General features: G+C 47.0%; 2 protein-coding genes across 2 annotated transcripts in view; one reads left to right on the top strand and one right to left on the bottom strand.

The window, feature by feature from the left end:
- Positions 1-10,171, top strand: part of LOC135103604 (A disintegrin and metalloproteinase with thrombospondin motifs like) — a 90,116-nt gene extending 79,945 nt beyond the window's left edge. The window contains exons 12-18 of the mRNA XM_064010078.1: positions 5,317-5,443; positions 5,684-5,848; positions 6,068-6,194; positions 6,612-6,781; positions 7,052-7,201; positions 7,548-7,732; positions 7,958-10,171. Of these exons, the coding sequence (XP_063866148.1) occupies positions 5,317-5,443; positions 5,684-5,848; positions 6,068-6,194; positions 6,612-6,781; positions 7,052-7,201; positions 7,548-7,732; positions 7,958-8,106 (1,073 nt within the window). The 3' untranslated portion in view covers positions 8,107-10,171. The remainder of the gene's footprint in view (positions 1-5,316; positions 5,444-5,683; positions 5,849-6,067; positions 6,195-6,611; positions 6,782-7,051; positions 7,202-7,547; positions 7,733-7,957) is intronic.
- A 3,654-nt stretch (positions 10,172-13,825) lies between these two features.
- Positions 13,826-18,298, bottom strand: part of LOC135103606 (uncharacterized) — a 15,013-nt gene continuing 10,540 nt past the window's right edge. The window contains exon 2 of the mRNA XM_064010080.1: positions 13,826-18,298. This exon is cut by the window's right edge and continues 2,316 nt beyond it. The gene's annotated coding sequence lies outside the window, so the exon portion shown is untranslated.

The following is an 18,298-nucleotide window of genomic DNA, read 5'->3' as shown; positions in this document are numbered from 1 at the left end:
GCTGACCAGACCACAGCCCACCACAGCACACCACGCCAGGGTAACAGAAAACAGTGCCGCCAACACCACACAGGGTTGTGGTTGCCTGGGAGACAGGAGAAGGGTACACTGTCAGACTCGCCTGCAGCCTCATAACGTGTCTCCCCCCAGCAGCAGCTCAGGCATAACACCCACTAGCACCAGCGGCGGCCATGTTCTGACGTCATCCCTCCTACTGACGTCACCAATCATGTCAGAACTGGCACCAGCTGTCCGTCCCGCGGCTCACTTCTGTGCCCGCCGATACAAACCCACCACGGCTCCAGCCAACCTGACTTTTCTCATTGCAGATTAGACATGTGTAGACGCGCTTTCATTGGGGGGGATTGCAACAGGGGGACCGCAGGTATGTTGCCTTGACTGACCGCCTCACTACCATCACCATCACCACCATCATCACCACTTGCCGCCGCCACGGTCGTGCTGCCTCCCTCCACTCACCACCTCACTGTCCTCCTCTCCACGCCAACGCCTCTCTTTTTACATGACATTTTCGTTAACTCTTTTCTTTTAACATGTCAGAATTCGTTCATGGTGATATTTCCCATTTTTAATAAAGCTTTGCTCATATTTTGTATCAATTTTAATATCTGGTAAAATGAAAGGAATAAATGGAATATTTCGGAGCACAAAAAGGCACATAATTTATTATTGAAATTGTCACCATCCTCTCCCTCCCCTCCTATATCCCCTCTACCCTCGTACCCCCTTCGCTCCCTCCCTCCCTCCGTTACTGGGTGCTTGTCTCCCTGCTTCCCCCCCTCCCTCTCCTATCGTGGCTCTGTGGTGCTCTGCTTAGCTCGTGGTCAAAGAGTCGCGAGTTCAATCATGGCTCATAGGTTTTCGGCGGGAGAGGCAGAGCTGTCCCGTCATCCCAGTCTGTCCCGCACGACCTTCTTGTTGCGGCGCCATAATCTAATCAAGTTCCAATTTCCCTCAGTCCATTACAGTCTCTCTCTCTCTCTCTCTCTCTCTCTCTCTCTCTCTCTCTCTCTCTCTCTCTCTCTCTCTCTCTCTCTCTCTCTCTCTCTCTCTCTCTCTCTCCCACATGTCACTCCCCTTTACTTTCCTTCCTTCATCCTGCTCTTTCAATCTCTCCCTCCTTTCCACTACCTCGTCTCAACATCACCTTTCCCATACTTACCCTCTTTCCCCCTCATGTGTTCAGCAGCATTTCCTTGGCGGCGCCTCACCCCTCACCCCCTCCGTAGCTCTAAGGACACTGGCGTAACAGTTTAAAGAAGCTAGATTTTTAGTTGTTTCATTTGCTTAAAGTTGCTGCTTGATTACGTCTTGAGCTTATTATTTTCTTTATTTATTCATTTATTTATTTATTTTTTGCTGCCATAGTGTAATAATAGTAAATGGCAATAGTAAAGTGTCATAAATTGCATTATAACTTTGCTGGATAAAATATGATATAAAAAAAAATCTAGCAGTGGTTTTATGTTTTATGGTGGATCATTCTTGTTGCACCTTAATGAGTAGCGAGACAGTCACCACCACCACCACCACCACCACCACCACCACTACCACCCCCACCACCACCACCACGCACTATCGCTGTCTTTAATGTCTACACACCATGATAATGAAGACTTGTCACCACAACACCACCTGACTTAAGCAGGTCACGACTCACTGACCACCACCACTACACCACTACACCACTAAACGCTTTTTATTAAGATCCCTCACTGCTAAAACACCACCACCACCACCACCACCACCATCGCCCCACCACCACTACTACCACTACCACCACCATCACGAGTTGACTTGGACCTTCCCCGCGACACGCCACGACACCGCTGCCTTCTTCCCACAGACTTCCCTTCTCACAGCCTCAGAACACCCAAAGAGGGCCTTACTACCTTGTCCCTTCCCTTACGGTTCTGTCTTGAGGGTAAGCGGCCGCCTCTCGTCCACCCCTCCCTTCTCTTGCCTCCCCCACACCCGGGCTGACCTGCAACCCTCGCTTGACTGTCCCTGTCGGTGGGTTTCCTGCCTTCCTTGGACGCCTTGCACCACCTGTCTGGAGTGAGAGAGTTGCTTACTTCACTGAGTTACTTAGACCGACGATGTATTTGCTTTTATTTCATTTATCTATTTTACTTTTTTATCACGTTATCAATTCGAGTCTTCCGTTCACGTGCTTCGAGGATGACTTAGTGCTTTGTTTATTACTTAGGAACGACAGACTTTTAAATCCTGACAAGCACTGAACGTAATCTCACTTATGGCTCTCAGGATTTTGTTGAAGACGTCTCTTCATACTGTTGTTCAACACGTACGTACTTCGAGGAATGACTTCAGTTTGTTTTGTTTTTAATAAGGACGAAATTCCACCAATGACTTTTTTTTTTTTTTTTACGCGATCGCACTTCCGACTCAAGAAGATTACGTTCAAGATCTTTTTTTTTTTTTTTTTTTGACGCTCCCATCTGCCTGTACATTTAAGTGACGTGTATTTCGGACAGACTTCGCTACGTAAACTGCTTCCAATGATGATTCTAACTAATTAAAGTAATAATCATACCATAAACTTAAGTAAATCAGGTTAGAATGTCATAATAAAGCTTCAGTTGTAGCGTTCCTTACACTTCTGGACTCTGTGGATCTCTGTGGCATAATTTTTTTGATGTGTGGTTTCTGATTTCCACGACTCGAGACCCGCGCCGAGGGTCAAGCTCTGCGGCAGACGACCCTTACCTTGACTCTTGCATGATCTGTCTCTGTCTCTCGGTCTCGCCGTCGCGTAGGTGATGCCCAGGTAAGAAGACGTTGCCCTTCCCTTCCCTCCCTCGCCCGCCGCTGCTTCGAAGTAGGAGAAAAAAATAAAAATAAAAACATTTAAAGAGAGAAATAAAAATAGGATAATTTTCACCTTCATCGTTTAAGTAACAACGTTATATATATATATATATATATATATATATATATATATATATATATATATATATATATATATATATATATATATATATATATATATATATATATATATATATATAGAGAAATCTTTAATAGTTTTTTTTTTTCGCGTCTTACCTGTTTGTTTGCACCTATTGATAATAAAAGCATGAAAGTGTTACTGCTTCATGCGAGAAACTAAATTTTTATGAGTCTACGCCACAAGGGGATAAATGTGTTGTTTGTAGCCAATGTTTGTTTTGTTGTTCAGGGAAGTGACGGTAACGCTCTAGCCAAACTCAATTACACAGGTGGAAGTAAAATATTAAAATATGTAAGTGCGGCGCAGGGGAGGTTGAAGGGCCAGGCACGTCGTGTGTGTGTGTGTGTGTGTGTGTGTGTGTGTGTGTGTGTGTGTGTGTGTGTGTGTGTGTGTGTGTGTGTGTGTGTGTGTGTAAATTTCTTGCCATCTGAATCTTCTCTCTCTGTACTGTGATATGTCGTTCTTGTACCTCTGTCCCGTCTCTCTCTCTCTCTCTCTCTCTCTCTCTCTCTCTCTCTCTCTCTCTCTCTCTCTCTCTCTCTCTCTCTCGTCCCCTCCTCATTATCATTAAAAACACTCTTTCTTTCATCCCTGTGACAACTTTCATGTGTCTCTATTCTTTTATCAACTTCCCTCGCACCCCTCTGTCACTCGCACTCTCACCCTGATAACGCTACCACTCTTGCTCTCTGAATCTGTCCACCTGAGACTCTTGCACGTTCACTCTGGCACTGTTTGGATTCACTGGCACCTTGACGCTTTCCTTCACTGTCACTCTTTACACCACCTTTCTGTTCCTTTCTCTCTTCGTCACTTGAACTCTGTTGGTTTCCTCTTTCCTGCGTGTTCATGATCGAGTGCTGCATGTGTCAGCGTGATTGTCTGTCTGTTAAAGTAGCTGTTGCATGCCCCAACCTACCACATACAAATATCTACTCCCTCTAAATGTTTTAATACTTTTGCACTACTCATGCGAACGCACAAGCACACACACACACACACACACACACACACACACACACACACACACACACACACACACACACACACACACACACACACACACAGATAGAGAGAGAGAGAGAGAGAGAGAGAGAGAGAGAGAGAGAGAGAGAGAGAGAGAGAGAGAGAGAGAGAGAGAGAGAGAGAGAGAGAGAGAGAGAAGTGATTAAATGATGGTATACAGATCAGTTTTTACAAATCCAGAATCACATTAATTTTATATCCAAAGAAACGCAAGAACTAATAAATAAAAATAACACACACACACACACACACACACACATGAAACTTTTCCATAATACTCAATATTTCCGTTATAAAATCCCTAAACTGTTTTATATATTTCATATTTTAAGCTTCCCTGTGTCTTTAAATTTGCATAATTTGATATTTGAAGTTTAAAAGTAAAGAATAAGTTTCCCTTCATCTTGTAGACAGAGTGAGGTGAGGACATGGTGGGCGGAAGTGTGGGTGTTCTAAAAATGCACCACACTCCGTCAGCCTCTGCGTCAGTATGTCATTGCGAGTCTCACTTAGCAGGCCCGCCGTGTCCTCAGCTCTGCTCTTTTGTAAGCTTGGATTTCACGTGTGCACAGCGTAAAGAGTGAGCAGCACATCGCCACGCCAGACGTGATGCACGTTTTCCGACATGTGTACCAATACGTGCACTTGTATGTGTATCTGTGTATGGATCTTTCAAAGTTAAACGCGGTACCGTGGCTTTTGGTCAGTCAGTTCTTCTCACTCTTCATGTTGTGTGAAATCCGCTTTTCATTTTTGTTTTTTGCTGTAAATCTTACTGTAAATTATCTTGTGGTATCATCCAATCTTGCATTTCCTGTCTCAATATCTGTGCCTTTGGCCTGCTCGACGTTCACTCCCCCCACCCACCCATCCCACCTTGGTCCATCACATCTCGGCTTGCGTCTGTCCCGCACCCAACACCCGCCGAGTCCCTCTGCCCGTCAGTAAAGATGACGCAAGGCATTTTAAATCATTGTTCCTCCATACACGTCTTTCCATCATGGAACTCAGCTGGTGTTGGGAGATGCGAGGTCAGGCAGCCGCAAGAAAACGTCTTTTTACGGCGGCTGCTGGGCGGTAGTTTGGGCAACTCTGCCTCGCCTGTCACCTTTCACTCCTGCTCATTGAGAAAAATTGGTAACATTTCTTGTGTGAATAATAAGTGAAGAGTATGAGAGATGGACGTGAGGTGACCAGCGATGCGAGAACTGCTCGAGTATAGCCACACGCTACAGCAGACGAGCGTAAAGGCGGTGTAGGCGGGTAGTGGTGTAACCCTCTGTGCTCCACCCCAGGCTTCGCGTACGTGGGAGGCGCCTGCGTGGTGAACAAGAGGCTGCAGAAGGTCAACTCTGTCGCCCTCGTCGAGGACACCGGCGGCTTCTCGGGTATCATCGTCGCCGCTCACGAGGCAGGACACTTGTGAGTAACCCTCGCTCCCAGCAGGCTTGGCTGTGTTCCGCCAATTGCCTCAGTTCCCAGGAATCAGTGCATAGACACTAATATAAATTATTAGAATTGATGTTAGACGTCGAAAAGTCATTATCCATACACGTGGAAGGCCACTGTGCATAGAAGTGTATTTAAATAGTGAGGAACCAATGTGCAACAAAACCCCAATGCCTTGCAATTGTTTGCTGATCAAACGCACATTTCCTTCAGGCTTGGAGCAGTGCACGACGGGTCCTCACCGCCACCCTACCTCGGGGGTCCGGGGGCGCGCAGCTGCCGGTGGGAGGACGGGTACATCATGAGTGACCTGCGTCACACCGAGAAGGGCTTCCGCTGGTCATCGTGCTCCATCGAGCAGTTCCACCACTTCCTCAAGTACGTTGTTATGTGGTGCTGCAGACAGTGACTTGCAAAGAATACACCCGGCGGTGAATCTATATCTGTAGGACAAAGTCCATATTGCCATCACAGTGGAGGGGAAAAGAGAACGTAACAAAAATTAGTTGAAATGGAATCAGTGAACAAAATTTAGCCTGAAATGAAAAGATAAATGGAAGTCTCCTATTTCCTAACGAGACCCCTCCACCTTCACAGCGGCGACGTGTCCACGTGCCTGTTCAACCTACCTCACGAGGACGAGTCGCTACCCAGGGTGCTGCCCGGCAAGCTGCTCTCTGTGGACGCTCAGTGCAAGAAGGACCGGGGCACCTCAGCCTGCTTCGTAAGTACACCCCGCGACGCGCGCCCGCCAGAAGACGCCCAGGGAGCACCGACCTACCCACCTGCCGACCTGCCGATTTACTACTTGTGACTGACCGACGGACTTGTGACTAACCGACTAACTGACTGCTTTTATTGACCACAGGCCAACCTGGAACTGACTGAGTGACTTGACTAACTGAATGAACGACTGGTGGCGTGCAGTTTAAGACTAACGGATGCGTGACTTGCGGAAGTGACTCACGCCTAACTGACTGACTGACTCACTGACGGGCTCCGAAACAATTAAGGACGACTTGGGGCCAGTGATGACTTGAGACAGACGACGAACACCCGTAGCTACGTACATTCTCTCTCTCTCTCTCTCTCTCTCACACACACACACACTACCATAACCTCGTCTTCTTTCCCCCAACAGAAAGACGATCGGGTCTGCGCGCAGCTCTTCTGCTTCGACTCCTCCAGCGGCTACTGCGTCTCCTTCAGGCCCGCGGCGGAAGGCTCGGACTGCGGCAACGGCAAGATCTGCATTAACGGCCGCTGTGAATACGACAACGGCAACTCCATATCAGACTTCGACATTAACAGGTGAGAAAGGGAGAGAAAAGGGAAGGTGTTTGATGATATCGTTATTCTTATGTGTGGGTTCTTGTTATTCTTGTTGCCTTTTGCCGTCGTCTCTTTTGCTTATTTGTTTGTCTATATCCTCTTTGCTTTGTCCTGAAATGTTTGCCTATCTTAAGTTTGTAGTTTTTAGTTGCTTTACATTCATTTTCCTGTTTTACGGCATCTTGTGTATGTGTGCGTGCGTGTGTGTGTGTTTCCGTGCAGGGTTTACAAGGGTGGCGTCCCTCGCAGGTCTGGCGAACACTTCATCTTCCAATCTACTCAAGTCAAGCCAGTGTACACCAACCCCCCATCCTCCACCACCACCAGACGCCCCTTCACCACCACGACCACCACCACCACCACCACTACCACTCCCCGTCCAGCCATCACCACCACCAGGTCAGTGCCTCGCTAGGCTCTATAGGTGTGTCTTTACTGCCACCTAGACAACTTAGAAAATAAGAAGTTTGGCTAGGTTAGACTGGAATAGACGGGCAGCTAACAGAGATGAGTAAAGAGTTGAAAATTTGAAGGAAGTCTTTGTCTTGCAGTGGAATCCTATAGGCTAGAGGTGACAATGATGGTGATGCGAGTCCCCATGTGACGAAAAAGACGTGTCAAGATAATTCACGTCATTGTTTTAATTTGAAGATTGATTTTAAGAAGAATAGTAAGTAAAGGCTGCGCGGGGAAGGATGACTGACCTTCTTTGCTTCTCCTTCATAACAACCACCTCTTTTCCCAGGAGCAGCTGGTGGAACAGGTGGAACTGGAACGGCTGGAGCAACGACTCAAATAAACCTACAACTCCCCGCACCACGCCCACCACCACCACCACCACCACTACCACCACCACCACAACAACTACTACAACACCTTCACCCCCGAAAGACTTAAAAAAGAATATTAAAGAGCCAGTAAAGCCAGCTGGTGAGTTGCAGAATGCCTCTACTGTCGTTTTGTTTCCTACGCCACGGTGCAAAAAAAAAAAAAATACGATTTGTATGTGGATAATACTGCATATTACCCAACAGCTTTTTTGTCTCCAGAATTTGGCAACATCTCAAGTACAGCGCCTACACACACACACACACACACACACACACACACACACACACACACGCACACACTCCTCACTGACTCTCCTGCCCACAGATGGCGAGTGTGAGGACCGGATCGCCAACATCGCCGGGACTCTCACCTGTCGCGAGTTTCTTCGCACCTACGGGTTCCGTTACTGCGGTCACCGCTACATTCACAAGAACTGCTGTCGCTCACAGAAGGAGGCGTGCAACGGCCGCTAGTGAAGGTGGCGGAGAGCCTGGCCTTGGGCCTCGCCAGGTGAAGGCTTCAGCACCAGGCCCCCAGCACCTCCAGGCGGGTCACTCCCACCACGGCCAGTGTGTTCTCGGGCTGCGCGCAGCGAGACCTCAAGCCTCGCTGCTTCTCAAAATGTAGGAGTCGCGGTACACAGTGCCATCACTGCGTCGTGGCCTCCTCAGAGTGCGATTAAAAATGAGCCTTACTCCTTTCATCCTTCATACATTATCAAGTTTGTCATTGCGACGCCAAATCTGTAAGTAGTGGTCCCCCAGAGGGCAGGCCAGACGGGCGACGCGCCTCACCTCGACCAGCTGGAGCCGCGGTTGCGACCTTGACGTACTGCTGCTGTTAAGTCAGAGATGATCTTGCGATGCGAGAAGATGTCACGGAATGCCTGACTAAGGTTCCCTCTCAGGTGACTTGAGCACATCTGCGAAACCTTTGATCACACAAGTAGCTGCTGCAGTCCCCGGGCCGCCCTCTCTCCGGTGAACCTGCGCTCTGGCCTGTACTTTACCATAAATCCGTCAGTGCGTCAGTTGGAAATGTATTTTTGGACTTAGTAGTGGTTTTGAGAACGGCTCACATGACGCCTCGCCCTGGCAGCGCGCCACCAGGGACCGCCGGCCACGAGCGAGCGTGACCACCGCCGTCCGATACCGCCCAGTCTTTCCCGGGGTGTTCCCGCCAGGAAATGCCCAGTTTCATACACAGTTCATGGAACTGCTGTAATGTAAATAGTTGTTGATTTTTATATATAGATTTTCAGTATCTTATATTGTAATATAACTTAATTACTGTGAAAGCAATACAATGCCGTGATATAATTATTGTGCAATTCCTCAGAGAACCTTCCTACCAAATAAATCTTTTTTCTTTTCCCATAAACAAAAATTCAGCAAAGTCTTGTTGTACATAGCCACGAGAATTGTAGTATTTATATGTAAGAAATTCCGTATGAATGAACCACCCGCCCTCACGCTGCGTCCCGGCTTGCCATGCGGGGCCGCGGGGGGCGCCAGCCACTCCACCCGTGCCCTGGGGACGTGAAGCCCGGGGCAGGTTTACTGGAGTTGGTTAGCGTTCACAGCGGTGGCGTCTCCCCACCACAGCTGACACGATGCACCGCAGCAACTGTTGTTCACTCTTGCCTTGTGTTTTGGTTCCAACAGTATTAGGAGACGTGGGCCGCTGTCGCCATGATAGGATTCGTGCAGCCAATCCTTCACACCTCAACGCTATTTTGTTCAAGGCTGGTCTGCCAAGACAACCCTCACCACTCTGATCATGATTCAGGACATCCCAGCACACGTCTCCTGACGGTGGTGTTGAGTCCTGAGAGTCTGCATGGCAACCTTGTTATTTATGACGCGTGTGCTGTTACCTCTTCGAGAGTTTGGTCAGTCATAATCAGCGTGGTTAGTGAGGTGCCTTTGGGTTCACCAGTAACTTGGTGCTTCAGGCGCAGGGCGCGCCGCACCGCGTCGCCACTGCTGAGTTGAGGGAAAAACAGCCTCACAAAGCTGCGAGATAAGGTTGTAAAACTAACGACGTCCGATAAAGTACTGCCTTTCCCTGCACTACTTCAGCACTTGTGTACCAGAAGTATGATTGTGCTGTGTTGTACGTGTTCGGTTACAACACACGAAGGTCTTCGAACCTTCAGGTCGCCAAGCGTGAGGGAAGCCCGAGGCGTTGTGTCCCAGGCTGCATCCCTCACCTGCGGCTCGGTACATTTTTTTTTTATTCTGTACATAAATCAACATTCTGAAATTATTTAGTGTAAAATTATATTCCAATTGTGTAATTTAGAAGTTTATAGTGTTTAGCCAGTTTTCATATTTTCTTAAAAATGCGTTTTCTTGGCTGAATGAGTGTAAGGTGACGAGGATGGTACTGAAATTTGTGACTGTTCCTGTGTGTGTGTGTGTGTGTGTGTGTGTGTGTGTGTGTGTTCTTGGCCTGCAGCTGACCGGCTCATCTGTTGGCCAGGTCCTCCATGTTAAGCCAGAGGCCAAAAAGACAAATAAAAAAAATGTCTCTTCATTTTTTTTTTCATCGTTAGTCCCCCGTCAACTCCTCATGGAGTGTGAGGACCTTCAGCAACCTGACGGTAAGTTTACAACAAGCAGCAGCAGGTGGTGCAGCACCGGGCTTTGTAATAACAGTGTGGAGGGGACGCCACACACATGAGGCCTGATAACGCTGCTGACTGAGGAATCAAACCGCCCGCCATTCCTGCCTAGCAACAGCCAGAACCTCAACCGCTGTTCAGAAGCTTTGAATGTCCGAACATATGAAGCCTTGTGCTGAATTATTCAAAACTACACTTGCTTGGTATGACTAACTAGGCCAGTTTATTCCAAGGCAGCATGTATTGAAAATGGGAATAAGGCTTTGTTTCTGTTCTGAAATATACAAATGTCTCGACAAATAAATAAATTAATTAATTAATCAATAAAATAAAATAAATAAATCAACATGGCACCAACAGGCATAATTGTCAGACAGCATAAGCTATCACGATACACCTTCAGTATCTGCACTTACGTGTGTATGTGTGGCTGTGGAGGGAGCGTGTGTGTGAGGCTGTGGACAAAATGCAGCGGTGCGGTGTCCTCATGGTTGGGAAAACAAGGTGAGCAAAATATTATGAAGCTTTTTTATTATAATAAACTCGTCACGAGCGGCATGTTGCTCCCCACTACCTCACCACGCTCCCTTAGCCCATATTCTGAAATGCTTTGCTCTCTCACCTCAACTGTTTTGTAAGGCCACAGAGACGATTAACCGGGTTTTCATGAGCGTTTCTCTTGTTAATAATGTAGAAATCATGTTAATATGTCACGAACTGTAAAAACACATAAAAACCCATGTAATTTCATCCAGAGTCTTTTGTGTAGATGCGGCGCAGAATATTTCAGAATATTATCCTCTAACTTGCCTCACGTGGGCCATCGCCTTCTCCAGCCGGTGAGGGTGTGAACCAGCGGGGTGGGAGGGACTCGCACTGCGTCTCGCTGGGACTTGCACTCCTCCGTCCTGACGCCCACCAGATCTAAGGGGCTGAGAATTTATCGATATACATATTTAGTGTTGAACCTTGTAGAGTCGTGTAAGCCTATCATATATTTGCAATAGTTTTGAATAATGGATAGTTTGTAAGAGTGGCGCTTAGTTGTGATTCTGACAAATTTTTCACTGTTGTTGTTAGTGGTGGTAGTAATGTGTGTGCATGTGTGTGTGTGTGTCGTGAATGAGATTCTTTTTTGGAAGACTCAAGTAACTTTCTCGTGTAGGACAAAGCACCGTAGCGTGGCATTCCATCCCGAGCTTCTTGTTAGCCAGTGGTCCTGACTGTATTACTTCTCCAGTATTGCTACAGACTCCCGTTTCATCCAATGTCCAGTGAATATACAGACCTGCAAGTAACGTTTCCCTCACACTCTGACAACGAGAGATGACACGCGAGACGAGAGGATGATGCTCAACGTCAGGACTTTTGTTACTGGTCATCCTTGAGGTGCAGGAGAAAGGAGCAGCGAAGATCGGGTTTATTCATGCAGTTCATTGGCCTGGTCATTAAAACCCATACAATTTATGCAATTTATTCATCAGAAGGTCTTTGTGCATAGTGGGTGCGGGCAAATGTTACAAGTATTAGCGTGGCACTTCCGATGGCTTTGTTGTCGTATCTGAGGACTTGCAAAGGCACCGAAAGGAGGATGTCCATCCGCCTGCCGCCCTGCACCACGCCTTCGTGAACCCGCTGCGTGCTGTCGCCTTGATGAGCTCTTGCATGTTATCTTGTGGGGACAACCGTCAATCCATGTCTAAATCATAAAAATTTAAAACATACGTCGTTGCGGCAGTGTCTTCGCGAGACTGTTTGCTCGTTTCAAAATATTGTCGTTTTCACGTGTTTTTTTTTTTTTTCCTGGCAGAATGAGTTTATAAATTTACCAATAACGTGCAAATTGCAGACATTACCAAGAGACTCTATTAACTTGCCCTGCCACAGTTGCCAGGCGGGAAGGAAACGTGAGCACTACAGAAGTACACGAGTCACCCTTAGCATAGCAGGCATGGCGTCACATTTTCTTCCTCCTCTGCTTGTCTCCCCACTGACGCTGTGCCTCACCACCACTGACACCATCTCGCGGTCATACCATTAATGAGGCGAATGGTAATGACCCCGAGATTATAATCATCAAGACATTTGGTTCTCAGACAAACAGACCCTCGGTTCATTTCGGCATGAAGACATGTAGGCCTGAAATGTTAACCACACGTCTTAACCAGCGGTAAAGAGAAGGAGAATCCACCCACTCGGAGACAAGGTTCAGGGATTGCCACGTGTAAAACTGGTCGCTTCTTACAGCTTCCCTTATTTCCTATGTTTTTATGTTCTTATGTTCATCCACCCTAACACACACACACACACACACACATGAGATGACGTGAGTACTTGAAGAGTTATCCGAGGGAAAAACAATAACTAGAGAGGTGAGGTTCGCAGAGCGTGAAAAATGAGTATAGTCTAAGAATATCTGAATATTAGCCTATTACATAAATATTCGAGTAACTCACATGATAAGCTGTTGTGTGTATTGAGAGAGAGAGAGAGAGAGAGAGAGAGAGAGAGAGAGAGAGAGAGAGAGAGAGAGAGAGAGAGAGATTCGTAGTGTCAGAGAGTTTTGTTGTAAGATAACAGCCCGCGCTAGTTTTGTTTGAGTCCGTGAACTGTAACGCGTCGTGGTGAGTCCCGCTTCCTGCACACTCACCCACACACTCACACACTACGCCGACAGTTACTTTTTCCTCAAAATTTTCTTCCGCACCAGCGCTGAGCACTTCAAAATATTATTCACATTTTACACCATGACTTGTAAAGAAAGGAAAGTACTCGGCTGTTGCATGACGCTCACCTCGAGTCACGCACACCTTAAGGGACGCGCTCAGGCGTCCCACCACTACCACTGCTGCTCCCCCTTACCCTCCTGGTGGCGAGACACGTGACCACTAGTTTAATAAGGATTTCTGGGGTTTCCATGAGGAATAATTAGCACGAAAAACATTTGAATTGTAGATTGAATTACATATTGATATGAGAGATACTCAGTGCAGTAATGTATTTTTTGTTAGGGAAAATGAGAAAATGTGTTACATATCTCTTTTTTTATTCATATACTTATTAGATATTGTATTAGAGAAGAATTAATGTGAAAAAAAATTCTTGTTTGCGTATTCTGTTATTTTCGAGGGTGTTTTAGGGGAAAAGCAGAAGGATGAGGTTTCTATTTTGTTATTAAAATCGAGGGGTTCTTTAGGAGAGATGTCGGGAAAATGGACTGATATCGTGCAATAGTCTTTTTTTTTTTAGGTTATAACAGTGGTTTCCATTTTTCTTAACAGTTCGTTACTCAATTCAACACACGTCAGGTTTGTTTCCCCCACTCACGGCGCCACGTGGCTTTATTTTCCCGAACTTCTCCACTTTTTGGCGGCATTTTTTCTTTGTCCCTTAAAATTCCTTTCTTGTTTTATCGTTTTCCTGAATTTGAGTCACCTTTTCGTTGCCTCCAAAATATTACCGTTGCCCACGAGGAGTAAGTTACCTACCTGTGGTCTTAATCAGCTTACCTGTAGCCTTTATCAGCTTACCTGTAGCCGTATCAGTAAGGATATAGAAAATACACGTTTTTCAGTGACAGTTTATTTATAATTATCTACTTTGATAAGAGTGTTGCTCTCAGCTGTTTACAAAATATCTAAACATGTCTTGAGTTAAGTAGCTTCAAAAAATCAAATAAAATACTAAAAAGAATGAATCTGTAATAGAAATAGCGAACCATCTCATCTGTGTTCTGCCTCGAGAAGCGGAATCCCTCAGTCAGCAGGAGGCACACACACACACACACACACACACACACAAAAACACACACACACCTCGGCTCTGGCTTCGGGGATCCTCGCGAACAAGGCCTCGTCTGCCTGTACTCCACATCATTTGTTTGTTTGTCTGTCTGTAGTGATTATCTTTTGACGACGGTGCCAAAGTTGGAATATTGAGGAACCGGAGTGTTTGGTGTGTGTGTGTGTGTGTGTGTGTGTGTGTGTGTGTGTGTTCTTTCTCCAGATGTTTTGTGTATTGTTTACTATGGAATTTTTTTTTTTTTCCATTCGTGTCATCTTGCCTCATCTTCACTCTGCACGCCTGCCACGCCTGATAGTGAGGCAGGAGGAGGCGTGCACGAGTCTGCTTCCTCCCCACCACAAACAAACCAAAGTCTAAATACCCGTAAGGGAAGAAATAATTAAAAGCAGAAATGGAGCCTGTGAGGGCGTTAGGAGCATGGGGAGGAGTTGGCACTGTAATACTACTATGAGAATTTGCCAAATGAATGCTTCTGGAGGGCTTCTTCCCTTTGGTATCTTAGAATTAATGCTACATCGCTCCCCTGGCCTCTGCCCGCCCTCGCACCACCGCGGCTAACTGAAGTAATATGCTTGTATATATGTATGTACCTTTGTATATGCAAATGATATTCTCATCTATAAATATATATATTATATGGATAATATATCAAATTCACCGTGATTGACTTCTAGTATTCTACACTGAAGAGGCTTACTACCAGCACGAGAACCAAATATTTGTAGTCCAATCCCGCACGGGAATCTCCATCAACTCACACAAGTTGAAACACGAATACTTGTTTATTTATTTTTTTGTGGCATAAAATAACATGGACATTTCACGTTCACTCCCGCCCTCGCGCGGCACACCGCCTGGCGCTTGGTGCGGGGACAGAGAATCTTGGTCAAGTTGAGTTTTCGATCGCGTGAAAGAGACAGACAGATTGAGGCATCGAGCAAGGAGCGAGGGTCTGCCGTGTGCTGCGGTGCTCGTACTGGTCCTCGGTTACTTGGATATGTACAAAAGTTCATAGTGTTGAGTACATTAATTGTTATATTCACTACTAGTTAATTTAGGGCGCGTGATATAAGTAAAACCCCACAGTAACGCAACAAGGGAGAGCCTGATAGCGGCAGAATGACTACTTGTACAAAGCAATTGTACTACAGAGAACATTAAAGAACAGAATTACACTACATTACTGTCCACTAAGTACTAAACGCCTCAACACATATAAGTAAGGATCTCTTGGTCCTACGCTACAGCTGATGCGGATGTAAAGGGATTCCATACGAAGCTATATTTCTTGAAGGTGACGCTAGAGACTTAAAAAGGCTGGACTACCCTTCATCAGCCTTAAATGTAGACTTTGCCAGGAGGCACTTGGTAGGCACACCACTCTGCCTGTGATAGAACACCGTGTACTGAAATGCAGAGCTGACACGTACAAAAGCTGGAAATGTTGGTCTCTTGGCACAGGTCCGGAGGCTTGGTCGGCCCAGCCTCGCGTCCTGTCCCTGCGCAGTGGTAGAGAGATAGATGATGGCCGACTGCACGAAGCACGTCATTGCTTTACGTCATGATTACCGACAAGAAGCAGTAGTATCGCTCACTGACACCACGATAAACACACCACTCTCTCTCTCTCTCTCTCTCTCTCTCTCTCTCTCTCTCTCTCTCTCTCTCTCTCTCTCTGTCACACACACACACACACACACACACACACACACACACACACACAAACACACTGTACTAAGGATATCTGTTACACTACACTTTAATAGGTACTTAGCGCACTTGGCAGTCAACGACGAAACAAATACTTTTGGGTGAAACATTTGGATGAAACAGCCAGAACACCAGAATGTCATTGACACGTTGAACACCAATACGTAAAGTGGTACAAATTTTGACATGTACAGCGAAATTTGCGTGACGTTCGAAATACGGTTCATAGTCGTATTCCCTTTGTTAGCATGACACACACGAGACAACGGAACACTTTGGTCTTTACAAAGTCGCCTCCCAGCGTGGCAGTGGAGTGGTGGAGACCAGGTCGTGGCGCCCACGCCGAGGTGTGGCCCGCGGGCCGCGCCTCGTCGTACTTCCCGGTGGATGCGCGACTGTCGCACTCAGCACTCAACCCGGGCAGACACGCATCTAAAATCCGTTCACATTGAATTGACGGATAAGGTCCACCGCCCATTCACTCAACAGCCACCAGTCAAGTGATTTTTTTTTTCTTCTTGTCGTAAGGATTACCGATCAGAAAATCCAGGAAGAGGAAGAGGGCGGTGGTGAGCCTCACTTAACCAGCGACTATGAACAGATATTTTAAGGATTCTGTCAGATTTTCGGAGCTAAGGCTCGAGAAAGCTCTTAGGAGTTGCTTATCCACTCCCTCGCTCCATTCAGCTGAGGACTGGAACGAACATATGATCTTGAAAATGCCCAAGTTTTCACCTAAAAGCCAAAGTAAAAACCCAAGCAGTTCTGGCAAGTGTAAGAATATATCAGATTTCGTCCTACTGTATAAAGCGCTTCTCATGCAGGAAACGAGAAGACTTGATGCAAATAGGAAGCCCCATTTGAAAGAGTTGTGAGAGCGTGAACAGGGTGTGGAGTGAACCCTTGCTTCGGGAACGAGCAGAGAGAGATTTTTTTTCTATTGGTCGTCTCGCCACACACTCCACGCAGGGCGTGGCTAGGGCGGGTTGCTGCAACTCTCTTTTTTCTCTCTTTCTCTCCCGCCAACCGAACTTCACGGTGGGCAGGCAGGAGGCGCACAATTATAAAAATATATTGTAATAATCATCATGGTTTACAATTATTCGCAGTTAGACTAACACTGTGAGTTAACTCCTGGATTGGCAGGCGTGGGTATTGTCCTGCTGACGAGTCTAACGTTACTGCGAAAAGGTCTTCAGTGCAAGAACTCCAAGGAACGTTTACATATATATTCCTATACTCACAATGTAAAGTAGAAGGATCAAGTGCATTTTCTCTACAAGCCGAATGTTTGATATGTATTCCTACGCAGAAGTGAACCTCAGGCCGGGCAGAGGTGTCGCCGTGCCCCCACCTGGACTGCTCGGCTCATTCATTTCTAGAGGTGCAGATTCTTACTTAGGATTAGAAAGTGTGCGGCCTTTTGCGGGACGCTGATATGAAGCAGGGTGACCTACGGGGCGTTGATATCAAAATATGTATATCTCCTCAAGACCCCCACGTGCTACTGGGCAAAAACACTCGAGTAAGACTAAATATCTCCTCATTCGTTAGCTGTGACGTCCTCGGCCTCGCACCCACGCCACTGGCACACACTGACTCACCGCGCGGGACACGAACCGCCAGTTGAAGTGAATCTTGTTGCTTCTCAAAACGTCTTGTTTGCTTCCGCCTCGTGTGTGAATACCGGACGCGTTTGCTCTTTAAACTTGCAACCTGGACGTGCATGAGTCAGTATGTACCAGGGCGAGCGCTCAGTGGCCAGTGACGTCACGAAAAGTAACGTGATTCGCAGCGAGTTGTGAGCCGTCGGAAGGAGGGACGGGAGGGACTCTCGGCGAAGGAAGGAGGGGGAAAGGGCAGGGAGGGAGAAGCGAGGCTGAGCTGGTTTTATAATTTTGGAAAATTACTGATATGTGGCGTTTGTGACTAAACATCTGATAAACTGTTTCTATTTTGTATTAATATTTTTATTGTGATAATTTACGGTGTATTTGAAAGTGACTAATTTATGAGGATAGGAGACAGCCAGAGGTCTCTGGTGTGGCGGGGCGCGGAGTTTGGTTCATCCCGGGAAGGAGGGAGGTGTGGACGGGGAACCTTCCTCGGTGTTTTCCTGTGACTAGAGACGCGCTTCCCGCCTCGGCACGAGCGCCTTGTACAGAGCGTAAGTTTGCATAATGGATCAGCTTGACGAGCCTCGCCTCATTGGGTGCATAATGGGGCCGCCGCGAGAGTCTCCTGTGCGTCCTTCCAGCGGTGGTCTACTCTACTGGCACACCTGCCAACTACTGACACACCTGTTAGCACGCCGCTCGCCCCCAGCCCGCCCACACCGCCAGCGCGACGCACACACAGTCCGGAGCAGAGCCTTTCCACACGGACTCGGCAGCACGCCATTCACTCTGCTCAATGGTTACATGAGCGAGTGACAGCTTCGCGCCAAGTCCGCCACTCGGAGCACGCTGCGGGCGCCACGAGCACCCTCCTCATGGTTAACAGTGGGCGGGTGACACGCGTCCCTG

The sequence above is a fragment of the Scylla paramamosain genome, chromosome 9 (genome assembly GCF_035594125.1).
Source record: "Scylla paramamosain isolate STU-SP2022 chromosome 9, ASM3559412v1, whole genome shotgun sequence".
NCBI lineage: Eukaryota > Metazoa > Arthropoda > Malacostraca > Decapoda > Portunidae > Scylla > Scylla paramamosain.
This window is presented reverse-complemented; position numbering and strand designations above follow the sequence as displayed.